General features: G+C 36.5%; 8 protein-coding genes across 29 annotated transcripts in view; 3 read left to right on the top strand and 5 right to left on the bottom strand.

The window, feature by feature from the left end:
* Positions 1–141: 141 nt before the first annotated feature.
* LOC107268004 (CCR4-NOT transcription complex subunit 3) lies at positions 142–5,912 on the bottom strand. Of its 4 annotated transcripts, XM_025085306.1 has the most exons (10): positions 5,656–5,772; positions 5,003–5,511; positions 3,365–3,597; positions 3,076–3,231; positions 2,749–2,928; positions 2,374–2,661; positions 2,022–2,277; positions 1,164–1,930; positions 828–1,037; positions 142–642 (listed from the first exon to the last, which is right to left on the bottom strand). In XM_025085306.1, exons 2-10 carry the CDS (start codon positions 5,025–5,027, stop codon positions 544–546), a joined length of 2,214 nt encoding a protein of 737 aa, XP_024941074.1. In that variant the 5' UTR covers positions 5,028–5,511; positions 5,656–5,772; the 3' UTR covers positions 142–543. The 4 variants fall into 4 exon arrangements, with proteins under 4 accessions (XP_024941074.1, XP_015595774.1, XP_015595771.1 ...); XM_015740288.2 differs by lacking the exons at positions 5,003–5,511; positions 5,656–5,772 and adding an exon at positions 5,810–5,912; XM_015740285.2 differs by lacking the exon at positions 5,003–5,511 and having other exon boundaries at positions 5,656–5,785.
* On the top strand, positions 5,627–10,054 carry LOC107268005 (probable 28S rRNA (cytosine(4447)-C(5))-methyltransferase). 10 transcript variants are annotated; one of them, XM_025085309.1, is made up of 11 exons: positions 5,735–5,763; positions 5,911–5,967; positions 6,645–6,727; positions 6,991–7,098; positions 7,166–7,323; positions 7,414–7,673; positions 7,746–7,913; positions 7,996–8,191; positions 8,271–8,639; positions 8,710–8,755; positions 8,861–9,614. In XM_025085309.1, the coding sequence occupies exons 4-11, from the start codon at positions 6,999–7,001 to the stop codon at positions 9,313–9,315; spliced, it is 1,752 nt and encodes a 583-aa protein (XP_024941077.1). In that variant the 5' UTR covers positions 5,735–5,763; positions 5,911–5,967; positions 6,645–6,727; positions 6,991–6,998; the 3' UTR covers positions 9,316–9,614. The 10 variants fall into 10 exon arrangements, with proteins under 10 accessions (XP_015595786.1, XP_015595779.1, XP_015595787.1 ...); XM_015740293.2 differs by lacking the exon at positions 5,911–5,967 and having other exon boundaries at positions 5,636–5,763; XM_015740294.2 differs by lacking the exon at positions 5,911–5,967 and having other exon boundaries at positions 5,649–5,767.
* On the bottom strand, positions 9,391–11,905 carry LOC107268006 (vacuolar fusion protein CCZ1 homolog). Of its 3 annotated transcripts, none has more exons than XM_015740302.2 (10): positions 11,683–11,905; positions 11,497–11,594; positions 11,346–11,439; positions 11,048–11,263; positions 10,787–10,962; positions 10,565–10,708; positions 10,347–10,492; positions 10,014–10,278; positions 9,753–9,880; positions 9,391–9,677 (listed from the first exon to the last, which is right to left on the bottom strand). In XM_015740302.2, exons 1-10 carry the CDS (start codon positions 11,755–11,757, stop codon positions 9,625–9,627), a joined length of 1,395 nt encoding a protein of 464 aa, XP_015595788.1. In that variant the 5' UTR covers positions 11,758–11,905; the 3' UTR covers positions 9,391–9,624. The 3 variants fall into 3 exon arrangements, with proteins under 3 accessions (XP_015595788.1, XP_024941080.1, XP_024941079.1); XM_025085312.1 differs by having other exon boundaries at positions 11,346–11,419; positions 11,683–11,716; XM_025085311.1 differs by lacking the exon at positions 11,497–11,594 and having other exon boundaries at positions 11,683–11,884.
* A 150-nt stretch (positions 11,906–12,055) lies between these two features.
* On the top strand, positions 12,056–15,170 carry LOC107267925 (centrosomal protein of 131 kDa). 2 transcript variants are annotated; one of them, XM_025085308.1, is made up of 11 exons: positions 12,062–12,111; positions 12,165–12,503; positions 12,591–12,687; positions 12,784–12,895; positions 12,972–13,413; positions 13,605–13,822; positions 13,881–14,040; positions 14,107–14,363; positions 14,445–14,616; positions 14,692–14,855; positions 14,947–15,170. In XM_025085308.1, the coding sequence occupies exons 2-11, from the start codon at positions 12,216–12,218 to the stop codon at positions 15,083–15,085; spliced, it is 2,049 nt and encodes a 682-aa protein (XP_024941076.1). In that variant the 5' UTR covers positions 12,062–12,111; positions 12,165–12,215; the 3' UTR covers positions 15,086–15,170. The 2 variants fall into 2 exon arrangements, with proteins under 2 accessions (XP_015595621.1, XP_024941076.1); XM_015740135.2 differs by having other exon boundaries at positions 12,056–12,503.
* A 917-nt stretch (positions 15,171–16,087) lies between these two features.
* On the bottom strand, positions 16,088–19,336 carry LOC107267921 (protein msta). 5 transcript variants are annotated; one of them, XM_015740128.2, is made up of 6 exons: positions 19,185–19,336; positions 18,163–18,457; positions 17,547–17,833; positions 16,868–17,290; positions 16,427–16,792; positions 16,088–16,349 (listed from the first exon to the last, which is right to left on the bottom strand). In XM_015740128.2, the coding sequence occupies exons 2-6, from the start codon at positions 18,452–18,454 to the stop codon at positions 16,224–16,226; spliced, it is 1,494 nt and encodes a 497-aa protein (XP_015595614.1). In that variant the 5' UTR covers positions 18,455–18,457; positions 19,185–19,336; the 3' UTR covers positions 16,088–16,223. The 5 variants fall into 5 exon arrangements, with proteins under 5 accessions (XP_015595614.1, XP_015595613.1, XP_015595615.1 ...); XM_015740127.2 differs by having other exon boundaries at positions 17,496–17,833; positions 19,185–19,335; XM_015740129.2 differs by having other exon boundaries at positions 16,088–16,295; positions 17,496–17,833; positions 19,185–19,335.
* Positions 19,337–19,639: 303 nt separating this feature from the next.
* Positions 19,640–22,525, top strand: LOC107267924 (protein msta). Of its 2 annotated transcripts, XM_025085205.1 has the most exons (6): positions 19,650–19,686; positions 20,032–20,285; positions 20,699–21,143; positions 21,218–21,595; positions 21,674–22,009; positions 22,076–22,525. In XM_025085205.1, exons 3-6 carry the CDS (start codon positions 20,707–20,709, stop codon positions 22,386–22,388), a joined length of 1,464 nt encoding a protein of 487 aa, XP_024940973.1. In that variant the 5' UTR covers positions 19,650–19,686; positions 20,032–20,285; positions 20,699–20,706; the 3' UTR covers positions 22,389–22,525. The 2 variants fall into 2 exon arrangements, with proteins under 2 accessions (XP_015595619.1, XP_024940973.1); XM_015740133.2 differs by having other exon boundaries at positions 19,640–20,285.
* Positions 22,526–22,538: 13 nt separating this feature from the next.
* On the bottom strand, positions 22,539–24,702 carry LOC107268057 (QRFP-like peptide receptor). 2 transcript variants are annotated; one of them, XM_015740423.2, is made up of 4 exons: positions 23,613–24,702; positions 23,365–23,532; positions 23,086–23,291; positions 22,539–22,996 (listed from the first exon to the last, which is right to left on the bottom strand). In XM_015740423.2, exons 1-4 carry the CDS (start codon positions 23,975–23,977, stop codon positions 22,590–22,592), a joined length of 1,146 nt encoding a protein of 381 aa, XP_015595909.1. In that variant the 5' UTR covers positions 23,978–24,702; the 3' UTR covers positions 22,539–22,589. The 2 variants fall into 2 exon arrangements, with proteins under 2 accessions (XP_015595909.1, XP_024940974.1); XM_025085206.1 differs by having other exon boundaries at positions 23,086–23,261.
* Positions 24,703–24,829: 127 nt separating this feature from the next.
* The window catches only part of LOC107268056 (protein NDNF), a 6,171-nt gene continuing 4,395 nt past the window's right edge, over positions 24,830–26,605 (bottom strand). The window contains exons 4-7 of the mRNA XM_015740422.2: positions 26,321–26,561; positions 26,003–26,236; positions 25,770–25,925; positions 24,830–25,676 (exon numbers count right to left, since the gene is read on the bottom strand). Coding sequence (XP_015595908.1) covers positions 25,308–25,676; positions 25,770–25,925; positions 26,003–26,236; positions 26,321–26,561 — 1,000 coding nt within the window. The 3' untranslated portion in view covers positions 24,830–25,307. The remainder of the gene's footprint in view (positions 25,677–25,769; positions 25,926–26,002; positions 26,237–26,320; positions 26,562–26,605) is intronic.

Here is a 26,605-nt window from a genome sequence, read left to right as displayed (position 1 = left end):
GGTGTTTTTGCGTTGACGAAATTTTTGATCGGCATTTCGTATCGGCATTTGGTATCTTTTCTTTCCCTTTTTTGTCCGTGTTTCTTTTTTTTTTCTTGCTATTATTGAGACAATTCCGAGATATAGATTTCTTTTTTTTTCTCTTCATTTTCCCTCCTCATCCACTAATTTATACCGATAAATGAAGAGTTATATTTTGCGAAAATATATATGAATTGTAAAAAATAAAATCTGTCTTTTCATTCTTTTTTCTTTTTTTTCGATAATACCGGTACAGAAATAGTGTACTTCCTTTTTTTAGGGGGAGAAGACAGGGCAGGGAAGGATTTTTTTGTTTGGAAATTTCGCCTGACGGTGCCTTATTTTTTTGCCGAGCCGCTCTCTCACTCTTTCTTCCTCTAGCGTTCTCTCTCACACGTTCTCTTCTTTTTTACTCTCGCTCTCACTCTCCCTCCTTCATTTTCACTCTCACTTTCACTCACTCTCTCACTCTCTTTCGTATTGTTCTTTGTTTCTTTCTCCGTGTGTGTGTGTTCGTCGTGCTTAGTTGAGGTCTCGGTCCTCTAAGTACTTGTACTCGAAGGTAAAGCCTTCCTTTTTACGCTGGCCCCACTTCTCGTAGTCGAAGTAAATGTACGTCCCCTGGAAATAGATTAAACGAATTCCAGCAAGTGCACGAAGAATCCCCGAAGAAGGTCCATTCATCAATACGGGCATTGGACTGTCCACTTAATTGTCAATGTTATCTAAAGTGTATAACGCATTTCCCGAAAGACCTATGCCGAATGAGATTTTGAATTTGATGTAAAATAAATGGTGATGGTTACCTGCTCGTATTCCTCGTTAATGACCTTGGGCTCCTCATGCCTCTGGAACCACATCATGTACTTGGTGTGGAACCTCCAGCTCTGCTTCTTCAAGGCCTTTGCGGCAAGATACTGACCCTTCGAGCCTTCCATGTAATAGAAGATGAAGAAGAGGGTCTCCGTGGAGAGACGCTGGAAGAACTCGACCGTGTCCGAGTGGGGAAGTTGTACCTGGACAAAGAATAAAAAATAGTCACGCTTGATGCATAAATCGAAACATATACAACTGAGTTAAAAATTCTAAACAATAAAAGATCTAAATAAATAAACATTAATATACGGATCGTGTCTATATACCTGCTGGTAGTAAGACGGCGTGGGACAAAGATTTCTCGGCAAATAAGACCTGAGCCGTTCTGAGTCCGAAGGATGAGGCATATGATAATAGGCAGCCTCCATCATCTGGAACTGAAGCTGGTGCTCCTTTTGCAAGGGCACCGGGCCTAAGGGCGCAACGCCCAATAACGGCGGAATGTGTGCCTCGGAAGTGGCGCTGGTGGGTTTCACAGAGCCGTCGAAGATGTTTCTGGATGGCTCGGACGCTGGTATCTCAAGACCTGCTCGGACAATGACTTGTTGGGCAATAGATTTAAGCGAGGACATGCCGTCAGGAAGCTTAGGGATGAGACCGTTGGCAGTGGACGGTGCTGGTGAGCACGAATTGTTGCTGCCATTGTTCGTGCTGCTGGTGTTATTGTTGTTGTTGTTACTGTTGGTATTGCTGTTACTGTTACTGATGGTGTTGTTGTTGTTGCTGCTGGTGCTCGTGTTGATCATAATTGGCTGTAGAGGCGAGCTGCGACTACTCGTGGTGGATTGTGGCGAGGTCGACAGCGGCACCGGGGTGATGAGTTCCGCTTCGCTACTCGTGTGGTTTTGACTGGGCAGACTGTGCTGACCGTGTTGAGATTGAGATTGCGATACCTGCTGGGACACTTGCTGCACTGGCTGCTGCAATGGGACTATGGGTTGCGATATTGGGGCGATCTGCACCGGCTGTGCTACACTCGACGTTACGCTCGACGATGACGATGACGAGAGCAGACCGTTTTCACTGCTATGAGCTACAATATCCATTGCACAATTCAAGCATAAGACGTAGTTCTACCTGGTGCATAACTACGATACAGCCTCGTCGTCAATGTGAATACTTACAGGATGTTTTACTGGAGGTAGAATGGATGGTTTGGGAGTTGCTGTGTGAGGCAGCGACGGTGGCAAAGTTCCCGGCATTACTCGTCGCAACGTGATTGCTGATGGAACTGGGCGAACTGTGGCTCGATGTCATGGGAATGGTCTTGCTCGGAGTGCTGCTTAACAGCAGACTCGGCTTTATGTTGGCAGTGCTTCCCGTCATTGGAATGCTCGCCTGAGAGTTCATCAGCGGTCTCACCGCCATTGGTTTCACAGGCTACCAAATAAAGGGAATGGATAAATAAATATTTTTAACCGCGTTCGTGAAAGTAGAATCAAATTTCTGTAGAACAAATTTGAAAAAATTACTAACCTTAGTTTTCTTATCAGTATCAGTGGAACTGTCGCTCGAATGATTGTGCATAGTAGAGCTAAGCGGCGGCGATGGTATTGGTGAAGTACCAGAATTCGTTGATGTCGGTGTACCACCGGTTTCGTTACTGTTATTACTGTCGGTGGTCGCCGATGATGGTATACCTACGCCGGAGAGTTCCACCTCGTCGAGACCGATAATATCGTCGTAGATATATTCGTTCTCCTCAAAGTCAGGTTCCTGTGAGGATTCAATATAATACTCCACGTCGTCCTTTATCCTCTTAATCTGTAACAGAGAGTTAGCAACACCTTGTATTACACATCCACTTAAGCTTTAGATGTAACAACAACTCAAACCAAAACAAACACTCACTGTATTGACTTCGACCGACATGTTGTCCAACATCCGGAGGAGTGTTTCGAGTTTTCGGATGTGGTATCGGTGCTTCTCAAGCTTCCCTTTAAGCTCGTCCATTCTGTCTTGCTTATCTTTATCCAATCTTTTCTTCTTTCCTGCTAATAGAGACTCGATCTCCGACTCAAAGGTGTCGAGCTATATCAAACATAAACAATAGATACGATTCCGTCAACGTGAAAGCTTTACGAATGCTAATTCTTTTTTTTTGGTTCACGTCGTCTAATATTATCATCGCGTATGTAAGGTGTATATATAACTCGCTGTAAATATACAAGTACGAACTTGTAAGTTAAGAGCGTCTATAGAATTTGCGAGCCAGTTGCTGACTTCTTCTCGTTCCTTTTGCGCGGGATCGAGTTTTTGCGCTGCTCCCAATCCTTCCTTAGAGTAAGCCTTCGTTTTCGTCTCCCTCTCGACGACCTTAAACCTTTCCATTTGCTGAAAGGTGCAAATAAGCATGTTTTATACGATTGTAATCGAGGATGATAATTAAAGATACGTTCTACGCGATTTAGTTCATGCTTCGACGGATGGATTTGGATGGACCGGATGTTAAGGATAGATGGCTTACAGTTTCGATTAGCTTCCGGTAATCGAGAAGCGTGCTCTTATCCTTAATTTCGCCAGAAGCGATCCAGCTCTTAATCTGGTCGCGTAACCTCTGCAACTTCTTGATCTCCTTCTTAAGATCGGCCTCGTACTTCTCCTTCTGATTGCTGTTCGTGGCATTGTGGACCTTTTGCCAGATGTCCTCGAATGTCTCCACGCCCTCCGTTACTTTTTTAAGGCACCTGTCTATTTCACCTGCCGTCCGACATACACTCGTATCAATATATATCATGCTTATGGCATTATTAGTGTGGTGCGATTGCTATAACTACATTTGATGCTGGTATTGCTACTACTAAGAGTATAAGAACAAGACAGAACTACAATAATAAACTTTTCTTTAGAGTTTATCATGTGTACTATTTTATTCAAAGTTTCAATGGTGTTCACAAAGCATGATTTTAGAGATCAAATTTAATACTATTGTAGCTTAATGTATGAGAAGAAAAGATATTCAGTGTCTTTAAAAGAAATAGTAATTACATTTCACTGATAATTAAGCGAAACTACTTTACGTAGAACTTAAGAGAGTTAAGTATGACATACTTTTATTGAAATGTTAATATTCCTCAAAAGTAAGACAATAAATTTCTGATTCACAAATTGGTAAGTTACTTCAATGATGTTCTCTATTGCTAGTGATAAATAAGATAAATGTCTTTGCGTCTTAAACTTATCAGTCATGAATAGTATATGGCAAAAAAACATACGATTGAAATAGAAGTTTATCTCAAAATTAATATCATAATGTAAACTAATGTCTGATCTTATTAGGAGTATGACGTTTTGATATACAATGTACATAAACAATTCATCTCTTTGCATTAAAGTAATATTAAACTGATTGAATGCTTGAAAAATACTGGAATATTTCATATCCTGTTACATTTTCAAGCTTATCTTAATAGCCTGTATGTAAATCTCCTGAAAATATAAAAAGTTTAAGTGATAACAATTGAATCTACAGCTTTCATCTGCAATACAAAATCACATTAGAAAATCCAGTAATAATTCAACTTGACGCTTCTAACAATACAAAGATGAAAAATAATATCAGGTATAAACAAAAGAGTGGTAGCACAATGATTCATTGCAAAATGATATTATCCTTACATAAAGAATAACAAACACATCGCAATAATCGCTATGAACCCTAAGGTTAAAACAAACAACACAACTGCGACAGACCTCTTCCAACTGATAGTTCCTAAAAAGAAGCCAGTGCATATCAAAAGAAAAATAGCCATTCCCACAACTAAAACCAAAACGAAAAACCTTCACCAGTTTCGTGCTTCAAGAATCATTCCACATCTCTCACAACCGCCAGGACGAGTTTGTATAATAGATATTGAAGATACCCACAGTGAGATTCATCGAAAAGCAAAGTTGCTCTAATTTCATAGAAGAGAAGCCAAATTTTGCCAAAGATATTTTGAATGAGGTATCATACCAAACTATCGCGGATAATTATTAATGAAACGGCAGAGAGGCAGGATAGGGTGAAATCCATGGCGAAGCGAATGTGGAGTCGAGTCGAAGCGGCAGTAAAGAGTTTCTCATAATCGTAGATGTAAACATGATGGAAAGAGGTTCTCCTCACCTTGCAACTTTCTCGTCGCAGCCATGGCTATGTAAACATATGGTAGAATGATTCGGGCATAGTCTGGACGTGGTGAAAAATAAATACAGCGAAATGTCTCGCTATTGAGACGAGTGCGAGTCGGTGAGATATTATTCCCCGTATAATATGGGAGACTCGGGCACAAGATGGCTTCCGTTTTCAAATGACAACGAGCGACCGTCCGCCACAGAAGATGGGCCCGCCGATTTGGCCCACGATGAAACCTTTAACCTCGTTCTTTCCACGCCGATCTTCTAGATCGACCGGCTCTCCTTGATCGCCGACACGCTGAGATACGCGGACGATGACAGCATCGGTAAACGATATATACGATTTTACTGGATAACTCGAGCGGTATATTATGCATTGGCGCATACACACATACACATTCTAGCGATCCTGCTTCTACGCACACACCATATGCGATCTTCTGCGTTCCTAAAGTGTATGAGAATCTTCGACCAATCCACGTTCACGACGTTTATAATCTAGAACATGTCGGCTGCTCTCATTGGTCGTTGCATTTTGGATACACGAATATGTTACAGTGATCTCTTTTGATACGCCATGGTTCATGTGATAATTTGATAAGATTTTGCAGTTAGCTACACAGTAATTTGAAGCGGGCTTACGGTTTTCTTGTGTATTTTTTGCTCTCGCCATTGTTGATTACAGACGCTTGTGGGATTTACAAGAAACGAGAAGAGTGCGCCATAGCAGCTTTGTGCCAGCCATCAAGTGTGGGTTGTGTATCACGTCAGCCTATTAAAAACATGTATAACTCACCATTAATCATTTACCATTGTTGTTTAGTACTTCGAGCTTTTGATATAGTTGTTTGTTTCTCGTTTTCGCTTACATTGTAATTATCAATTTTGAAATGACAGATTCTTGTGGAGACCAGAAAATAAGATTACGCAGGAGATGAAAGTACGTGTGCTAAGGTTCGTTATACTGTTGGCACATAGTTAGTAATGTCAATTTCAGTCGCGCTGAGCGCATGTTTTTCGAAAGAGAAGATTCATGATTGGTTGGAAATATTTAGGGGGCGTGGAAAAAAGAGAATCAGCTGTGCAGTGCTTCACTTTTCAAAGCTAGCAAATAGCAATGGTAGAAGTTTGTTAAAACTTCAAACAGATAGTATTAACAAAGAATGCGGTATTAACTGCAGAATAAGACTCCTTCTTGAAAGACTACATGTAACAAAAACTAAACAATCCACAGCTGACTGTATTACAAAAGCCGTATTTCCGACTTTTACAAAGTTAAAGTATTACACAGCTGATTTCATTTTATCCGCCCCTTTATTCCTCCAGCAAGTGAAGGATCGTTCACTTTGAAACACATGCGCCATAAGTAGCTTAAATTATTATTAATTTTTTAATAAACAAAGAGACCTTGTTTCGTAAAGGAATTCCGCGTGTTCAATTAAATTTCTTAGTTGAAAATGAAAATAGCGACATCTGATGGGTAGTTATGCAAACTAGGGAATAGAGCTGACATTTCGTTCCAATTGCCATTTTAATGATCACAGTTTGAATGCACCATGTGCTCGTTGTGTAGAGCGTCATAAACTTTAATAATTATTTATAAAATATTGTATTATTGGTACTGTTGGCAGTGTGGCTGTTTCAATTTGTGTATTGCTATTGATGGTATTGCTTTATACGATTTCGATATCCGCAATACGGTAACGTTTTACAGGTATCAGATTTTTCATAATATTTTTATGATTATATGATTAACTAGTTAATAGCGAAATTATTTAATACGAAGAAATATATGTTTGATAACTTTTTTTCATATGTCTAAATACTCTAATTTTTCTTGGAGTCTTATGATATAAAAAATATTTTCTCAGTATAACCTATATCGTGCTATTATTTGCTTCTCTATTTCGTTCTTTTTTCAGTACATATGCATGTGTTTATATATGTATAATAATTAATTTATGTAATATTTATTAGAATTCAAGATGGGAAGAAAAGCAAAATTTGATGGAACAGTTGTCTCAACTGGTCCAGGCAGAAAAGCCAAGAAACAGAGTGATCCTACGTTTCCAAAAGGATTAATAGGTATTACATAGATATATTGAAGACACATCAAATATTGGATAAACAAGGTTTATTATTCTTCTTATAGAAAAAACTTCTGGACCTCTGAGTCGCCATCAAAAGCAAAGAGCAAAGAAGAGACTGTTAAAGAAGAATCAGAATGAAAAATTACGTGAGCCTAAGGCAAAAAAATCGAAAGTGTCTAAAGAAGTTGTTAAAAGAGAAAAGATTCAGTCTTCTGCAGATGTTAGTGTATTTTTAATCATTTATCTTTATTTACTATTATTATATATTAGTCGGTAAGAAAACTATTACATGAGGTTTGCTAACAAATAGGAGAATGAGGAAGAAGAGGATGCAGATGAAACTCCTGTAGAGGAAACTAGCGAAGAGGAAGAACAGGACAATGAAGAAGTTGAGCAGAATCAGAGTCTTGGCTTAAAAAGTGGACCAGCTGACAGTGACGATGCAGACAGTAGTGAAGAGGAGGAAGAAAATGAAGATCAAGATGATAGCGATGACGACGGCGACGATGATAATCTCCTGCCCATTGAAAAGGCCAACAAGAGATTAAAGAAAAAGCAGGAAAAAGAACGGTAATTATTGGAAGCATTGCTTCTAAATTTCCTAGATGAAATTGTCACCTAAATGCTTATTAATTTCTATAGAAAACTTGCAGAAGATGAAATGAAGGATATTGCCACGCATCAAGATATTTTCACATTTCCTACAGAAGAAGAACTTGCAAATCCAACGAGTTTAAAAGACGTTCAGCAAAGAATCCGTGATGTAATTATGGTTCTGTCAGACTTCAAAACATTACGAGATAAGGACAGGTCCGTTTGTAAAAAAACATTGCTTTAATACGAGGAATAGAGATTTTATTAAAAACTAATATTCCCTTCCATTTTGTTTCAGGCCAAGGGTCGATTACATGGAATTGCTCAAAGCTGATTTATGTACCTATTTCAGTTATAATACTTTCCTTATGGAAAAACTCATGCAAATCTTTCCCCTTAGTGAACTTCTCGAATATCTTGAAGCAAGTGAAGTACAGAGACCTATGACACTTCGTACAAATACTTTAAAAACACGACGTCGAGATTTGGCTCAGGTATCTACAGTTTAAGGATAAAGACCTTTGTTGAATAATGAAATATCTGTACAACGTTAATTTACAAATTTTTTTACAGGCATTAATAAACAGAGGAGTAAATTTAGATCCAATTGGAAAGTGGACAAAAATTGGCTTGGTAGTTTATTCTTCCCAAGTGCCAATGGGAGCCACACCAGAATATTTGGCTGGCCATTACATTCTACAGGGCGCTTCAAGTTTGCTACCGGTAATGGCGCTTGACCCAAAAGAAAATGAAAGGATCCTAGATATGTGTGCAGCACCTGGTGGTAAAGCTTCGCACATTGCTGCCCTAATGAAGAACACCGGAGTTCTATTCGCCAATGACATCAATCAGGATCGTATAAAGGCTGTAATTGGAAACTTCCATCGCCTCGGCATTGTTAATTCGGTTATCTGTAGCTATGATGGAAGAAAAATTTCATCTGTAAGTTCTTAATTCATGAAACGAAACTACAATCATTAAAGTGTCTTAAACTATTATTATTACGTTGCAGGCAATCAAAGGGTTTGATCGTGTGTTACTAGATGCTCCCTGTACAGGTAATTTCAGTTAAATCTACATTAATATTTCTTTTAAAAAATTAATTTTATAAAATCAATTTTTATTACTTATTTTTAATAACACAACTTCTTTCTGTTTTTCAGGTACTGGTGTAGTGGCCAAAGATCCAGGTGTAAAAACAAATAAAGATGAAGTTGATGTGCAGAGATGTTGCACCTTACAGCGCGAGTTGCTTTTGGCTGCTATAGACTGTGTAAATGCTAGATCGAAAACTGGTGGAACAATTGTCTATTCCACCTGTTCAATTTTACCTGAAGAAAACGAATGGATTGTTGATTATGCATTGAAGAAACGGGATGTAAAGGTCGTCCCTACCGGGTTGGAGTTTGGTGCAGAAGGTTTTACAAATTATAGGCAACACCGATTTCATCCTTCGTTGAAACTTACACGACGATTTTATCCACACGTCCACAATATGGATGGTTTCTTTGTGGCTAAACTCAAAAAGTTCTCCAATATCATTCCTAAGAAGGACACACAAAAGGACGAGGAGGAGGAGGAGGAGGAGGAGGAGGAGAAGGAGAAGGACTCCGAGTGACTGTAACGTTAATGGTAACAAATACAAGAATATGTTTTTCTGATTATAAATGATGAAATGTTTAACAAGTGGTAATTCTGTTTATTTATTTACTGCCACAGAACCTTTGAACAATAAGAATGCGTAGTGAAAACATATTTACATTGTAATTATAGGTAGCATATTTTTTCGTGTATTTTTGATATTCCTTCTCAAATTATTTAAAAATCCGTATGGTGTACAGAGAACGCAATATGTATAGTTTATACAGTTTTTTAAAGTGTATTATAAATTGAGAATACAGAATTTGTGGAATCTAATTTAGTTACTTTAATGAAAGAAAATACTTTTCAGCTGCTGTTCGCATAGCCTCTTGACTTCATCTAAAAAATGACAGAATTTTAATAACATTCATATAATTAATGCTGTCGGATAATTAATACAATTGATCAAATTACCATCAATTTCTATTAAATTTGCATTTTTCTGTTGAATAACAACGAAAAATTCACGAAGATTTGATAGCTTTCCTACTACCCAGTAATCGCTCATTGTTTTTATAATGACTTCGCCAGCTTCTTTCAATCTATGGTGATTTAAACAATGTTATTCATACATTGCAGCTATCTGGCACATCTCCTCATTGGAGGAAGCAGCCATAAGGAAAGGAAGGAAGAATACTGCAGTTAAAATTTAGAAAAGTAGTGTTTTTAACGTACTTGTTAGTATCGTTATTTATGTCCGTAATGATTCGAAGAACTTCCGGAGTTGTAAGCACATTTGAACATCTTCTGTTGTCTAAGTGAATGGTACTTTTGTAAGCTAAATTCAATTTGTTGAAATATAAATATTTTGGGCTTGAATCTGCAACAATTGTGACATGCTTCGAACACTGTTCAGCCACTGAACTAACTAAAGTTGTCAACTGTGGTCCAAGGAAGGTGTCCAAGCTTTTAAAAAAGTCCATTACTAGACTTGTTTTGCCTATGATAGAAATATTTTTAGATTGTCTGCTGATAACATTGATATAAATTTAATTGGTTTGTACCTACTGTCTACGAAGAGACATATAGTTGCACTAAGAGCTCGATAAACTACTAAATATAAAGAGATAGGTATTGTTGAGTAATTTATGTATACTCTTGGCAACTTCCCAGTTCCATTTGGTTCATTAATGCTTGAAGGGCCAGTAACGAATCTATTGGGATAAAATTGAGCGAGTCAATTATAATACTAAGCCGTTCCTGTCGTTGATAGTTTCATAACTTACTTTCCATAGTGAGAACTTGTAAACGGTGATGGTGAGTTTCTTGGCATCGAACCACCGTGCAATTCTTTCTCCAAATATGCCGGCAAAAGAGTACTTATTAGATAATTGTAAACTACTTGCATGTCTTCTGGATCCAAGCCACTCCTGTTCAAAAATTATAATTTTTAGAATATTTCTATACAAAATACCTGAACAGTTGAACAAGAATAGAATATAATTTACCAGACAAGCTGATCATTATAGAGAAATGCTGTATATTTAACTTGCGAAAACATTGCCTCCACCAGATTCATGAAGCACTGTACCCGAAGAAAAGTTGTCTTATCCAGGGGTAGAAATTGCAGTCCTTGGAAAACATCAAGTATATCACTATTGTTCAGTTTTAAAGATAGCAAGTACTGAAAATAAATTTTGGTATTTATAACTATACGGAAGTAAGTTTAAAAAAGCTGTTTTAATGCAATGTATGGAATAGATAGATACTCTTGAATAAAAATGATCTAGCTTGTGTTTTAGTAGTAGAACTGATCCACATTCAGGATCATTGAGTATTGTATCGAAGGAACCCATGAACAATCTAAACATTGTATAAGTTTGTCTAAGGATGGCCTGACAAACATTGCTGGAAACTTCTTCATTTTGATATTCCATGAACTGTGTCCCATCTTTTACTTTCCATACACGAGGAACACCAACGATCTATAAAGAAAGATTCATTACTAGCATCCCATTTGACAGCAATAGTGAACGTAATATATTGTTATAGAAAAGTTTAATATACCATAACCATCCAGAAATCTGGTTCTGGTTGGAAATAAATTTGCCTTGTTTTGTGTGTGTGGCAATAGTCGCATGCTTGTCCAGGATTAAAAGATCTAAAATTAATACAATAATTATATGGGTATTCAATGAAGATAAGTGTATTTATTTACTCTGTGAATTTTATTATTGCTTCGCTCAATCCAATATTTTTTATTTGAGAATCCAGATCTATCTTCGATGGATAGTAATACAAAATTTTCTTTTCTTCCTGTAACATGAAAGTTATGTCTCTGATTTCAGATTCGTTAGCCTTGTGAATAATTTTTAAATTCATTAAAAATCTATAACTATATTACCTCTCCTTCCTTTTTGGCATATGTTCCATTAAATACATAAAAGTGTTCCAGTGTAATTTCTGGCTTGGCAGACATTTTTACTAGTTTCTGTTAATAATATTAATCAATTAGTAAATATAAACACGTCTTGATAAAACTTTCTACACTTATTTATTAACGACGATGCTGCTGTCAAAGTGACAGCTAACCTTTCAGGATAAAATAATCGTCATAGAATGTAATGAACATAGAAATGAAACGTGCTCAATAAAATCAAACGGCAAAAAATGGTATTTTAGTTTACTTTGAATAAGAAATTTGATGAAGTTTACTATCTCATATATGAAACTTAATGCTTGTTGTCCTGACTACAGAGGGGAGCGAATAAACAAATTTGTATATTTTCTGTAAACAGGACAGATAATGAAGTACCAGAAACATTAACCAAAAGTGATTAAAGTTTCATTTTTTAATACAAAATGATTAATATTGCTCATCCGAAGGTATCGACGAAACCACCGATAAGTAAAATTCCACCATCACGTAAAAATTCGATGAATTTCGAAGAATTTCCGACCCTCAAAAAACCGGTTGATCCACCTACAAGTAATTGTAAAGAAATTGAAATGGGGATTGATGCGATGATAAAAAGTCTCGAGAGTGACGCGAAGAAATTACAAGCTACCAGTGATTGTAATCAAAATGTTATTGAACCAAATTCGTGCTCGTTTGAACAATTGTGTAGTATGATTAATGATCTCGAACGCAACACTTCCGGAGACCGTATAAATTATCCTGAGAAGAATGAAGCTCATCTTGTGGAAGAAAGATACAAGAATCAGGTCGTCATTTCAGTTAAATTATTTGAAACAGGTTTTTCGTATTTTTTAAGTATGAATTTATAATGGTATTACTTTTCATCCATGTAGGTGGAACCGGAAAAGGATTGTTCCAATCAACTTTGCAGTGCAGCCGGTTCTACCTATGAAGATATAATGTCATTTTTGGGAACGTTAGAGCAGGATGGTAAATCATAAAAATATACGAAATACCTGAAAATCATTACAATTCCACTAGTATATGATAAGTACAATGATATACCTACAATCTATTTTTTCTTAGAAACGGGATACGTCAATGACAGTCAGATTGAAAAATCGGATAAGAATTCAAAAAGCATTCTACAGGAATTATTTACTGAGAATCAGTTTCATTACTGTCCTGGTTGTAATAGGTAAAAATCATTGCATACAAATTTTCAGCAAAATTCGCTTACAAAAATACATATGCTCTTTTCGTAATATTTCTAGAAACAATAGAACCGTGAGTCTCATACCGAATACATTAAAAGAGGATTTAGCAACCGCTAAACTGCAACTGGAAGAACGAGAAGCTACCATAAGATTTTTGAAAAATGAACTGCGCACCGAACGGCAGTTAGCTTGTGAGAAAATTGAAGCACAGACAAAGCAGCACACAGCGGCTCAACAAACGCAAAAATCAAAGTATCAAACCGTCGTGAAGCGGCATCAAAAGTTCATCGAGCAGCTTCTTTCCGAGAAGAAGGATTTGTCTGAAAAATGCAATTTTTTGGCAGACCGCATCAAAGAAATGGAAGCCAAACATTTGCGGGAATCGAAAGTCGTAGCTGAGAGACATACTGTAGAATTGCAACGCGCCAGGGAGCTTTGTGCGGCTAGCGAAAAGATCCGTCGCGAACGATGGTTAGAAGCCAAAACATCTAAGATTAAGGTGTACCTTTCGTATTTTATTTATTTATGCGTTTGTCAATGGCGGTACGGTAAGAATAAATTTCATGATACATCCAAGCATTCTTTATTTTGGGTCTGATAGTGATACTTGCTTTTTGTCCAATAATTATTGTCATTTATATATCAGACACTGTATAGTTTTTATACGATCAACTGATTTTAATGGAACAGGAAATGACGGTGAAAGGTCTTGAACCGGAACTTCGTAGTATGGTTGAACAGCATCAACAAGACATCCAGGAGATACGTAGTGCACATATTAAAGAGTTACAAGACATGGAATTGAGAACTATACGGCGTTCTAATCAGCAACTTGAACAGTTGAGACTTGAATTGGTGGCTAGTCATGAAAAAATGATGAGCAACGAAAAAGAAATCCTTAGAGCCAGGTATGATGCAGTGATTTTATGAATGTACGATTATCTACAGGCATTATTATTTCATTAGGTACGAGGAGAAAATGGAAGAGCAAGAAAAGCTGTTTCGTACTCAACACAGAAAACTTATTGATGAATTGCAGCAGGAGAGAAATTTGTTTGTACAGCAACAAGCGAAGATGCATTCCGAGAAGGATGCTGCAGTGCAACAGGCTTATTCTCATTTTCAGGTAAAAAAATTGAAGTATTTTAATATTTTGAATATAATGACTTGAGGAATTCATTGTATTGTTCAGGAAAAGATAAATGCCTTGAATCGGCAACATCAAATTGAGAAGAAATCTTTTCAAGAATCGTTACGAGTTGAGCAGGAAACATGGATGGAGAATTATCGTAGGCAACAGAGCGTGAAATTTGAAAGGGCCGAAGGGAAAATTCGCGAAGAATGTAATCGCGAGCGGGATAGGCAGATTGAAATAGCGATTGAAAGACTTGAAAGGGAGACGCGCGACATGAAGAATGATTTACAAAAAAGCTCACAAAATAAACTCAGGTGAGTACAATAGAATCAAAGACGGCAGTTCTGTATTGTGTTTCAGTTATTCAATGTAATTAAATGTAATACGAATTTAAGGAGTTTGAAGGAAAAATACGAGACTGAATTAAAAGACGCTGCTGAGAATGAGCAATTGTTAAAGAGTAAAATGACGTTGATACAAAAACGTTTGAAAGATACTGAAAATCAATTGGAAATTTCTGAAAACAAATTGCGAGATTGCTCCTGCGATTTGAATGCTTGTAAGCAGGTAAGTTCAGTAAGCAGGTTCAGTAAAAGTTCATTTGTATTTTCAACAAAACTTATATTAATAATTTGCGTGCAGTCGATGGACAAAATGAAAATGGAACGCGACAATGCAAAACGCGTTGTTCGTCAAGAAATTGAAATGGAAAAACGTGGATTAGAGGAGAAAATTTCATCTTTGTATCGTGAATTGGCGGAAAACAATTCGAATCGAGAAGCTTTAATGGGTCAAGTGTATAGCAGGTATTACAATATATTGGTTATGATATAATATAATTATTTAATCAAAGAATTTAATTCATGATTTAGAATCTAATCTTGCATACTTTCGTAGAATTAAATTGATCGTCACTCAAAAGGATTTGTTAATTCGAAATCTGAAGGAGGAAGTTGAGGGAATGAAAAAACGATGCGATCACTTAGAAAAATTATTAGATCATCAGCGGAAGGAATATGTATTAAAGTCCTTATAAATAATTAATATCTAAACTGTAAATAATATATTTTCGATACAATAATACACTATACAACTATGTATATATTATTTTATAAGTGACTTGTTTTTGCTTCCTCATAGAGGAAGCTATGTGACGGTGGAAAATTGTCCTGTCGAGATTTTCATGTCACCATGTTCAGAATGTGTCAAAACGTCGAGAAAACACGTTTGGAGAAAATGTCCGGATGTATGTGTGTGTGTATGTAATGGCCTCCCAAAATTCAAACGTGTATAACTCGAGAACGGTTTTAGCTACAGCTCCCCAATTTTGCAGGCATATGCAGCTCTATAATCCCTTCATTGACTATAAATTTCGTCATGATTCAAGCTGTGACTCAAAATTGATGTCATTTTCAAATTTCCAAAAAAAAGAACGTTCGCACTCTAGCTATCGCAAATTTTGTGATAATCGTCTAAATAGTTCTTGACAAAGAGATATGTATCCAAGGCTGGTTGGTATTGCATTTGGACCGAATCGATCGAGAAGTTTTGATTTTATGATATTTTGAATTTTTCGAAAAATTAAATTTATCAATATAACTCCCGTCAAGTTTGACCGATTGAGCTCCAATTTTCGAAAGGTATAGAGTATCATTTAGCCGTGATATGTCTCAAATTTGTCGGAGATTAGTAAAACGGATCTGATTATACATATCTTCAAGTTTTTGAATTTCAGCCAATTCAAAATTATTAGGCCCGAAGAGATCATGCAAGAGATTTATCCTTACATGCGTTCTCTACAGTATGAAGCACCCCAAGTTGTGAGAGGCATGGAGACTCACGTTAAACAAGCTGCAAGTTGAAATATGCAATTTGCTTCCTCCGAATCGTAAGTAGTGTACGAAGTCCTTATATGAGGAAGCATTTTCATTTTTTTTAATCTTTGGCTTCCTCATAGATGAATTTTTATCTACTACCCATGATTCAGAGGAAGCAAATTGCAAAATTAAAATTCTTGACATCCTCATATAGGGACTTGGTACACTACTTACGATTCGGAGGAAGCAAATTGCAAGTTTCAACTTGCAGCTTTTTTTTCCCTTAACACCCAAAATCACTTAACCTTTAAAATTTATTTTCTTCAAAATCAAGCCAATTTGAAATGTAAAGTGAATTTATAAATTTTTAACCGCCATCTTCAAATTTTTCATGTGTTTCGGTAACGCTGTGCATAAATCTCGATCCACCTGTAGAATAGAAGCGGCTTCTTTTAAATATTCTGTAGCCATATTCAAATTTTCCTTGAAAAAATATTAATTTTTTAAAACCTAAAATCTAAACGCAATTTGTAATTAAATCACTGGTATCATGCGAGTACCTGTAGCAATGTTTTTGTAATATTTTTTTGCTTAAATTCTTTTTTGGCCCAGGCTACTAGTGCTTCCTGTAAGTTAAGTAAGAGTTGACCACGCCACTTTGTAGCTCCAGCATCCAATTTTTCTGCAACAGCCAAAAGTTCACGACAAAATTCAATACGTCTTTCCAATCGTTCAGTTATAATTTTATCTGCAGTGCCATATTCCCCACTGTACAATTGTGTCAGTGCATATTTCACTTCAATTACATGACTGTTGGTTTCATGTAAGGTATTTTTGTAACGTTCTAAAAATCCTTCCAATTCATTTGGATCAGTTAATTCCAGAGAACGGATTTCCGAACGAATCACTTCATCGTTCCAAGTCATCTGGAAAAAAATTGAAGTAACTCCAATAATATTATAAAAAGTTTTAATTACTTTAACGTTTGAAAAAAGTCTTACTTCATTTGCCAGTGTAATTTCACCACAGTTATTACATTTCCAGTCCGCAATACAATCCAGTGGATTAGTACTGCAAATAAATCCAGAACATTCGGAACATTTTATTGATCCTGCGTAAGTCCCAAATTCTGTAGGATCCGAACACCTGTTGCATGAACAATCAAAACATTTGGCAACTTTAAGATGAGCCCTTCTTCTAGTAGTGTTCCAAAGTGTCTGTGTGTACGTGGCCGTCAAAGATTCGCCTTTTGGTACAAATTTAGTCGTGTACAGAATAATTTCGAGAGTCTCAGGATCAAAAGTATGTCTTGTATTGGGCGAGCAATCATGGGACATCATGGCAGATTGATAATAGATTGCTCTGGCTCGTTGTTTCGATGCTCCGCGGACATCGAATGAATTGGTATCGAGGATAGCACATACCTGGCACCAAATAAAAATGTGTTATAATTTTCGATTATATCAATCTAATCATTCTTATTAAAGACTCGTAGCGACTAGGAATTAGTACAAGCGAGTAGAGTTTTAATAAAATTTAATAAAAAAATTGGTCGATCAATACCATGTGCTGTAGTGCTACCAATGGATGGTTATATAGATATTCTGAGCAGTGGTAAATAAGGCTTACGTTTAAAATGTCTTCTTCCTCGTATGGAAGTTTCAACATTTTTTTAATTACCAGTACAACGCCATAGCGGTACCCTTGATAGAGTGGAGTATTATATCTCTCTTGAAGGTGTCCTTGTAAATAATTCAGTTTATCCTTATCTTGATTGGCAAGCAACAAACACCTCAAGGGAGTCAGTATCCCGTAGGCTGGAATTTTTTCAAAATTTGCAGATATGACAGGCGCCTTGTAATTGGCCCTTACGAACACTTCGCATTCGTTAGCATGTATCGTTGCGTTTGAACAGTTCACGCTGCAAACTGGCCATCCACAACGTTCACAGTTTTCAATTACATCTCCTGAGAGTCACACAAGAAAGGTTGTACTTATAGAAAGTAGAAATTAATTGGAAAAAAAAGAAAAACGGATTAGAAAAGCATTTTTTTTAATCGCTGGTTAACAGAGTTTTTTTTGTAAAATTGTTAATCGTAGTATCTAGGAATAATTATTGGATTTAGGTTAATTCTCTGATGACCTGATCATCCTGCGTTCTGTTTCTACCAGTCTTCGTAAATGTTCCGCCATGTTTTAGCAGACATTAGAGGCACAATTTTGTGAAATTATTTTCAGAAGGAATTTCTGCATACCTGCAGGATTTATAATGGTGTGATATGATTGATTGAAATACCTTTTGAAAATTCTCGATGACATCCCAGACAGACTGGCAAAGTGAAAGACTTGGGTCCCAAGATAAATGGAGATTCACGAAGTATTAACTCTCCAGCCTTCAAATCTCTCGTAGCAATTAAGTAGCGACCATATTTTTCAGAAAATGCTACCTTTACAGGGCTGCGTTGATGTTTGTGTTCCGGCGAATGTGACAATTGATGCTCTTGGCTACAGTAAACTGCATTCTTACAGCTGCTGCACGGCAGACTAGCAGATTTCGTACATATCGGGCAATACTTCACGTCAGTCATTTTCTATAGAGAATATTATGAAATATTACGTATCATGGTATATTATCGACGTCATAAATTACCGACGTCAAGTTATATAGCTTCTGACTGTTGGTAAGTATGAAATAATCGTTTGATGGTATAATCAATTATTTGGCTGTCGATATTTCGTAAGAATTGGAAATGCTACATGATTCGCATATATCGCTTGAAAACTTTGTTTCAATTACTGATCGTTAGATAATTTTCATTCTCCATTTCATTGCAGTAAAAAAACGATTGGAATTTTTTGAAATACTATTTAACCCATTTTTCCAGCCTTGTTTCTATACATACCAGACGACTATTTCTTTAGCCTTGACTGCTGTTCATATATCGAAAGAAAAACAAAGACGTCAACCAAAGTAGATTCGTATAAACACAGTCTAATTATAAATCACAAAAACACTCATTTCCCAAACATTAAATAACGAATATCTTTCTTAATATTTTACAAGTACAAAAATTTGAAAATATACAGGCTATATATATCACATTGTGCAACGCATATTCCAAGTGTACCATTTCACAATACACGTAAGTCTTTATATAAAAAATAGAGAAATATTTTACATATTTGAAAAAAAATTGGATTAATCAAATTTATTTAAATTATATTTTAATAAGTAAGACGATGATTGACATATTTCATTGTATTTGTCATATCTTTCTTTTTTCATTAAGGATAAATTACACGAGTAACGATACTTGCCTTCGAACTGCTCGGCGGTGGAAAAGCTACTGGACAGTTTCTGTTGAGAATTTCTATTACGACATTGTTCCATTCTGGTCTACCAGCTCGTCAAAATGGAACAGAAGCTGCTGCCAAACCCATTAAACGCAAACTTTGAATTCCCTCATTCCAGAAGTCAATTTGATTCAGGAAACTATGGCGCATGCGCATATCCAAATGTCATGTCAATGCACTTCTGCCAACGATACATAACGGTTTGAGGAAGTCAGCCAAAAATTTCTTCAGACTCTGGTATCTATATTGGTATCACCAGATATGTTTTTGCTTATGGTTTCTTTATTAATTATTAATGAACGATAGATTTTACTTTACATCATTATAACATACAAGACGTTTTGAATGTTAAAGTTGTTGACTAAGGCAGATTTTCAGTATTATTGTAAACAGTGACCGTTAACCTGTCACTACGACGCTAACCGTCGCGACGCTAAGTACTAGCTGTTCGTGTTTTTTATTTAACGTAAGTCGAAATTTATATACATATATTTGGACCTTTGGTGCAATTTGATATTTCTGTGGCTCATCAATTTTTCGTATTTTGTTGTTTCGTTTTGACGTTAAATAATATAAAATTTTATATGATTAATGGGGAAACCTCGTCTGCTGTAAAAAATAAGACAGGATCTTGTGACAAAGGATCATACCCAAGGATGAATCACGTAACAATCCCAGAGATAAGTAATCAACATCTTGTTGAATCAGAATTTTAAAAAATAGCAACAAGACATTTTGTCATACACTAATTAAGTTTTAATTGTTGCTCTAATGAATGTTAGTGTAAAAATTTAATAAATTTTTTTTTCAGAATTTCATATACATATTTTCGTACTGCCATTTCGAAGTCTAATTTGGTTATAATAATAACAAGTACTATTCATTAAGCACAAGTGTTATGTGGGAACCATGATGTTCAAAGTTAATTCACCAAAATCTATTTTAACCAATACTATAAATAAATCTCGTTACGAGCGTCGTCGCAACCCCCCGCTGCCGCGACGCTAGGCGTCGTCTATCTCTATTAGTGTACGATGTAACGGAAAACAAGACGGACATAAGAAGGTTCGTATTACTTTAAGAAAAAATCTTCATTTTGATTCGAGAAAGTAACAAGTAGACAAATTTCGGGATACATAAAAAAAAGTTAAATTCTAAGAATTCAAAATTCCTAAAAAAACATTGCAACGTTGAAGTCTATAATTTTATTATATTAAAAGAAAAGTATAAAAAAACGTCACTATCGTGTAAGCCTTAATTACACATTATGACAAAAACTTATAGACGACTACGTTAATATTAAATCGATAATCAGCTAATCAAATTCCTATCATGTTTACTTGAACGTTTATAACGATTCTTAATCGAAATAACCACTTGTTTTGACATTTGAGACATTAACATCATGAATCATCGGTTTATCATGTTAAAAATTCGATAACGAAATAAAATACGAATTTATTAATTGACAATTATAGATATCGAGATGGAGGGGGAATGTCGATGGCAGAATAATTGCATCAGAGGCTCTTGTAGAATTTGCGGCAACGAAGGCGGACTTCGTTGCAGTAATTGCAGGATGCAATTTTACTGTAGTAAAGATCATCAGCTGACCGATTGGCCAGATCACAGAGAGATTTGCATCGCCTGGAAGATTCAAGAGTCACCTGAGCTGGGTCGATACCTGATAGCCTCGAAAGATCTATACCCTGGAGATACAATAATTGCCGAAGATCCAATAATTTGGGGTCCTGCGCTTCATACGGATGAAATAATCTGCATTGGTTGCGGTTATAAAAATCCAACGTCAACATGTCCAACGTGTAGGTGGCCATCTTGTAAATCAACGTGCGAAGGTTTAAAAAATGTAAACGGACATGGAATTGAATGCAAGCTTCTTGCCAAGGCAAAGATGCTTCCCAGGTTGGTAAAATTATATTTTTAACTTTAAATTAAAAATCAATTCTTAAAAATAAAGTGAAAACTTTTACTTGTAGATGCGAAATTATCCTACCGTTACGTATTTTACTGTTGCGCCCATTCGATCAGAAGCGCTGGAAGACATTAATTAAACTTCAAAGCCACGAAGACTCACGGGGATCCGGAACCGAGGCTTACGAAGAGGTCAAAAAATTGGCTGATCAAATGAGTCCATTGTTGTCCCTGGATCCGGAGTCTAAGAAAATATTACCAAAGGTCTGTGGAATTATTGATGTGAATGCACTGGAAACTAATCCACCGGAAGGGACAGTGGCTTTGTACAAAACAGCATGTCTTTTGGAACACAGTTGCGTAGCCAATACAAAGCACAGTTTTAATTTGGAGATTAATGGAAAGCCAAGTATCAAAGTCGAAGCAGCTACCTCTGTAAAGAAGTAACGAAATAATTATTTATTACAAAGAATAAGAAAAAGCTATTAGGAGTTAAGTAATTAATTTAATAATATTTTCAGAGGAGATCATCTCAGTATAAATTACACGCATGCGCTCTGGTCAACCAGAGCGAGAAGAGATCATTTGTATGCAACAAAATATTTTTTATGCGACTGCAAAAGATGTGCAGATCCAACAGAGCTTGGATCCCATTTAGGGACTTTGAAGTGTTCTTGTGAAAATGGATGGGTCCTGCCAAAGGATCCTTTGAATCAGGATACGGATTGGTCCTGTGACAAGTGTCTGTGTGTTCTATCATCGGCGGAAGTCTTGGAAATTACATACAAACTGGAACAGGAAGTGGAAGATGCATTGGCTATTGCGAGCAAGGAAGTTCTTGGGAATATTTTGACAAGGTAGATTTTACGCGCTTGATAATTTTACTTAAAATTATTTTGGATTTAATTAATATTTTTGTTTAGGTTAGAGCTCCTCTTGCACCCTGGACATCAACACTGTATTAGCATAGCACATTCTTTGATCCAGCTATTATCACCAGAGGATCCTCGCAAGTCTGAATTATGCAAAAGGATAATTAATACTACTAGTATTATCGATCCTCATGGTGTTCGACTTGGACTTTACACTGCAGTTGCATTGCGAGAACTTGCCACGTGTCCTGGAGAAAATAAAACGGATCTCCTTGTAAAAGCTATAAGACTCCTTTACAACGAACCTGCAAACAGTCCTGGTCAGAAACTATCATCGTTAATGGAGCAGCAATTGATAAGTTGACAAGAATAAAATTGATTAGTCAATATCGAGGACGCGATTAGTAAAATTTTATTTGCCTATTAAAAAATCTAAAAGTTTGTCTTGTCACAAAATTTATATTCGTCACTGACTCCAATAAATTTTATTTCATAAATTCACGTTACAATTTAATTATTTTATCTTCATTATTTTGCTACGTGATAAAAATTCTTAAAAATACTCTCAGTTTGAATAAGGACCTCTAGGTACTTTTATACTCGTTATGCTGTTCCTGCGCTTTTCAGTAGCAGTTGTAACCAGATTGGCTGTGTCCTTTCTGGAACAGCAGGATCCGATCCAACTGCAGAGTGAAAGAGCCTCGTTGAGAAATGCATAAAGGAAAGGATTTACCACAGAATTCAAGAGGGACAAAATTGTCAGGATAGTCTGAAGATGCCACCAGAATATTCCATTGATCGTGGCATAAAGTTTGTACAGTAAAAAGATCCAGTGAGGTAATTTAGACATAACGAATATTATGATCAACAACAAAATCATTTTGACAGTTCTCTTTTTGCGTGTCACGTGAGCAGGCGTTGGCATTGGTCGACGAAAGCTTGACTGTCCCCGATTACTGGCACTGGTTGATGCTGCAATACAATTGATTAAGCGTGACCGAATAAAATAATAAAAATATAATATACATATATAAAGAAACTTAATAACGTATATACATTACCAGTGGAAGTATCCGTAAATTGAGAATCGCTACTGTTACCCAATTGGGATCTCTCGCCGGGACTGCGACGTTTCCATATATTTAACGCAAGTAAAATATACACAGTAACGAAAACAATAGCCAGCGGTAGAAAAATGACAGCGAACAATACAGCATAGGTTGTGGATATTATGTGTCTGCTAGAAGAATTCGTGCACAATTTGGCTCTGTTTGATAAAAAATAAAAATTAATAAAACGAGCCAATTTTTTATCATATAAAATTAATTCATCGAACGGACCTGTAGTAGCTGGAATTATTTATCACAATTATTGTCTCGGCACTGTATGCACCTATAAGTGTATGGGATGCTGCGGCAGAGATGGACCACACGAGGATGACAAAAAGAATTGCGTAAGGCCATTTAATTCCTTTGGATATTGGATATTTCGGTTTCATTGCAGTATACCTTTATTTGTGAATTAAGTCGATTGTAAAGTTACATCTTTTTCATTTTTTTATTATCTAAGTTATTAATTCTTATCTTACCGGTCTATTGCAATGGCAGAAAGCAGTAATGAGTTAGTGAGGACGGCGACCGTTTGAAAGAATGGAATCACCGTGCAAGCCCAATCTGGTAAATACCAAAGGAAGACGCGGTTGGATTGCGAACTCAGTGTATTGGAGCCTGATGATACCAATAGCAAGAGATCAGATAGTGCTAGAGAAACTATAAAGGCTCTGTAGAAGGGTCTAAGAATAGAATTCTTGGTCCAAGATATGAAGGCTATTCGATAAATGACACCCAAATTCGCTAATGTTCCAATCACGACAATCGGCCATATTATAGCTTGATATATCACACGTGCCTCGTAAGAATAAATGAGCAATTGTGATTCCAGTATTGCACTCATTTTATATAAATTTTTTATTAATTTATCAGTATAATAAATAAATTGTTACTTCGAGAATACGGCGAAAATGAATTTGTCACTTTTCACCGATAATACAGTTTCTGTTGGGTATGAAATTAAATTTTTTAATTATTTTCGTTAATTGTACATATCAATTTCGCGGACTTTTCGTAACACCTTACAGTGCGAAATCATTGGAATCTTTCTGCACAGACAAATCCACTGCATTGTATATATTTAATTATTGATAATTAAACTGCTTAATTATGCCACTTGTTTGTAAACGTATATTGTAAAGATTTTTACAAAATTTTTATAATATCGTCACTCATTGATGCATTCAATAATTTTGAGTTAATTAAATAATGATACTTTTTTTCACGGTTTTTTAAGCTACCTTGATAATCATTGATTGTTTTTGCTTCAATGCCGATCGGCGACTGTTCGACAGAATTGATGTCACCCAGCTATAAATCCTCTGTCCGAACTATGGGTACCAATACAGTAACCTACAATAACCCGTCAGAAGGTACAACCTACACGAAAGCAGATAGCAAACGTCATGCGAGACAGAACACAGGAACATATGGCCGTGTTTGCGCGGACTTGCGCCATTAGTTACAACGATGTTTAAAAGTTCCCGTTGCTTAAATATTGTTATTGCTCATCGGGGCGAACAAGCGCGTGCCTTTGAGATTACTAGAAAATACAAGGAATACGTGAAAAAAATAAAATAAAAAATTTCAATAATTTCGTAATTTGACAGCTGTCCAAAATATTCGCTGATACTTTATATACAATAAGAACGTACCACATGACTCGGGATATGGGTATAAATAAGAATACAGATAATTTTTATAAAACAATCTTTATAAAAAAAAGGATTCGAATATTTATACAAAAGTCATGAAAAGCCGTCGGAATAGTCTAAGAGCTCGTTATTGGGGATGATTAAGATGATAGATGATTTGTGTTGGGTATGTACACGTAGAGTAGATGGATCGGTCATTCGTTTAGATGACTTTTTGATCTGGCCAGTTCGCTGTGACAGCGTAAAAAGGGAATCACGGATTATTTAATGAAAATTCAAATTAGTCGGCTGAACCAATTGACAGCGATCGATAAGCGGATACACGCTACCATTTTCAGGAAGCGTGTTGGGTACCTAAATGCATCCGGTTTCTCAATCAATAATTTCCGAGTCCTCGAGTTTGGACATTGAACCGCATTTATTGTCTGATGGTTCAAAGATCGAATTAATTTTTGCTCAATACTCAAGATCGAGTTTTCAAATATTTTTGCAATCGAATTCTTGCGCATTTTTTTTAACTCACGGTTGACACGATCTCCGTGTTCTTACTTCTAAAGACGGATAGGACAATGCGTGGCCACGCAATTGCGCGGTAACTTGGACCAAATACGATTTTCCAGGTTGCAAATTTCGCACGGTAAATGGCAATGCACGATTTTTTGGCGGACTCGATTGCTCCTCGCACAATTCGTATGTGTATTCGGATCTGCGACGTCGATGAAGTCCACACTGATCTGGTATCGTCCCCAGCGCTGTTAACAAGGATGGATTTCGTAATTCGCGAACGAGGACGCAATACTTAGCAGCGCCTGCCGGCTCGACGCCCACCGTCACTTCTCGGCACTTCCGCAACGAACGATATTCCCTTGGCGCGCTTTTCGAAGAGACCTGAAATCAGGTGTAACAGGTGTAACAGTCATTGATGACAATTTTTCAAAAATAACTTTCAGTATTTGGTCATTTTTTAATATTTTTGTCAACCTCCGGATATGTGATCGTCCCTTCCTGAGTAGCTATGACTTTGACGGAAGTGACCTTATTCAATTCCTGACGCGTCGCGGATACCTTCAGCATATATCTTTTACCGGACGGAAGTGAAGGTCCTGTTAGGGATGCGTATCCGGCGACTTCTTCTTCCTGAAAATTCCAAAAAATTCCAAAATATTTATATCTTAAATTTTTAGGTAATAAAATTTGAATTTATTCGAAGGTACCTTAAGGACCCCAGGACCTCGTAGCTTCGCCTTAACGATTCCACCGCCGCAAGATAACACGTGAAAGATAGTAGACGTGTTCCGTCGCGGTTGATAACGAAAATTGATAAATCCATCGTTTTTGCGTAAATTCGCAACAGCGTATCGACCTGTTTTCAAAATTTGTACGGGTGCTTTGCGAAACTTGTGTACTTCGTTTGCCACGCGATTCGAGACGTTATTCAGTGTACTGACCTAAGGCAAGATAATGTGAATTAAAATAATTTGTTTACCCTTCATTTACAAATTCACCCCTAAGTCCCCAAAAAATCTACCAACCACATATAAAGTAAAATTATAAGTGGTGTTGTATTCCATTCCATGAAGGGTCAATCTGGTCTGCGAAACACAATGGAGTCCTTCTGGCACAACCCTGTACTGTCGCTCCCTTGAGGAACCACCCCTAGAGGATCTCGAATGAACCTTAAGAAGATTTTGAGCAGCACACAAGGTAGATGGATGCACCTGCCTACCCGAAGTGACAGCCAAACAGTAGCTGGACAGATGAGGATTGACGTGACTATGAAAAAAAAAAAAAAAAAAAAAAAAAAAAAAATTAAAAAA

The sequence above is a fragment of the Cephus cinctus genome, unplaced genomic scaffold, assembly GCF_000341935.2.
Source record: "Cephus cinctus unplaced genomic scaffold, Ccin1 Ccin1_scaffold0462, whole genome shotgun sequence".
NCBI lineage: Eukaryota > Metazoa > Arthropoda > Insecta > Hymenoptera > Cephidae > Cephus > Cephus cinctus.
The sequence above is the reverse complement of the archived record's forward strand: the minus strand, read 5'-3'. Positions and strand labels throughout refer to the sequence as shown.

What these genes read in the sequence shown, in the direction of transcription:
- LOC107268004 (XM_015740285.2), bottom strand. Translation starts at nt 5,686, where the DNA reads ATGGCGAGAGCAAAAAATACACAAGAAAACC. An exon ending in AAAAAATACACAAGAAAACC is followed by an intron (nt 3,598 to 5,655) that starts GTAAGCCCGCTT and finishes GTCGGACGGCAG; the next exon opens with GTGAAATAGACAGGTGCCTT. An exon ending in TTAACGAGGAATACGAGCAG is followed by an intron (nt 643 to 827) that starts GTAACCATCACC and finishes ATCTATTTCCAG; the next exon opens with GGGACGTACATTTACTTCGA.
- LOC107268005 (XM_015740290.2), top strand. Translation starts at nt 6,999, where the DNA reads ATGGGAAGAAAAGCAAAATTTGATGGAACAGTTGTCTCAACTGGTCCA. An exon ending in ACATTACGAGATAAGGACAG is followed by an intron (nt 7,914 to 7,995) that starts GTCCGTTTGTAA and finishes ATTTTGTTTCAG; the next exon opens with GCCAAGGGTCGATTACATGG. An exon ending in ATGGAAGAAAAATTTCATCT is followed by an intron (nt 8,640 to 8,709) that starts GTAAGTTCTTAA and finishes ATTACGTTGCAG; the next exon opens with GCAATCAAAGGGTTTGATCG.
- LOC107268006 (XM_015740302.2), bottom strand. Translation starts at nt 11,757, where the DNA reads ATGTCTGCCAAGCCAGAAATTACACTGGAACACTTTTATGTATTTAAT. An exon ending in ATGCCAAAAAGGAAGGAGAG is followed by an intron (nt 11,595 to 11,682) that starts GTAATATAGTTA and finishes TTCATGTTACAG; the next exon opens with GAAGAAAAGAAAATTTTGTA. An exon ending in CAGATTTCTGGATGGTTATG is followed by an intron (nt 11,264 to 11,345) that starts GTATATTAAACT and finishes CTTTCTTTATAG; the next exon opens with ATCGTTGGTGTTCCTCGTGT.
- LOC107267925 (XM_015740135.2), top strand. Translation starts at nt 12,141, where the DNA reads ATGATTAATATTGCTCATCCGAAGGTATCGACGAAACCACCGATAAGT. An exon ending in GGGAACGTTAGAGCAGGATG is followed by an intron (nt 12,688 to 12,783) that starts GTAAATCATAAA and finishes ATTTTTTCTTAG; the next exon opens with AAACGGGATACGTCAATGAC. An exon ending in AGCTCACAAAATAAACTCAG is followed by an intron (nt 14,364 to 14,444) that starts GTGAGTACAATA and finishes TACGAATTTAAG; the next exon opens with GAGTTTGAAGGAAAAATACG.
- LOC107267921 (XM_015740127.2), bottom strand. Translation starts at nt 18,454, where the DNA reads ATGACTGACGTGAAGTATTGCCCGATATGTACGAAATCTGCTAGTCTG. An exon ending in AAATTACACTGGCAAATGAA is followed by an intron (nt 16,793 to 16,867) that starts GTAAGACTTTTT and finishes ATTTTTTTCCAG; the next exon opens with ATGACTTGGAACGATGAAGT. An exon ending in TTACAAAAACATTGCTACAG is followed by an intron (nt 16,350 to 16,426) that starts GTACTCGCATGA and finishes TATTTTTTCAAG; the next exon opens with GAAAATTTGAATATGGCTAC.
- LOC107267924 (XM_015740133.2), top strand. Translation starts at nt 20,707, where the DNA reads ATGGAGGGGGAATGTCGATGGCAGAATAATTGCATCAGAGGCTCTTGT. An exon ending in AAGGCAAAGATGCTTCCCAG is followed by an intron (nt 21,144 to 21,217) that starts GTTGGTAAAATT and finishes TTTTACTTGTAG; the next exon opens with ATGCGAAATTATCCTACCGT. An exon ending in GCAGCTACCTCTGTAAAGAA is followed by an intron (nt 21,596 to 21,673) that starts GTAACGAAATAA and finishes TAATATTTTCAG; the next exon opens with AGGAGATCATCTCAGTATAA.
- LOC107268057 (XM_015740423.2), bottom strand. Translation starts at nt 23,977, where the DNA reads ATGAGTGCAATACTGGAATCACAATTGCTCATTTATTCTTACGAGGCA. An exon ending in AATAATTCCAGCTACTACAG is followed by an intron (nt 23,292 to 23,364) that starts GTCCGTTCGATG and finishes TTTATCAAACAG; the next exon opens with AGCCAAATTGTGCACGAATT. An exon ending in ATTTACGGATACTTCCACTG is followed by an intron (nt 22,997 to 23,085) that starts GTAATGTATATA and finishes ATTGTATTGCAG; the next exon opens with CATCAACCAGTGCCAGTAAT.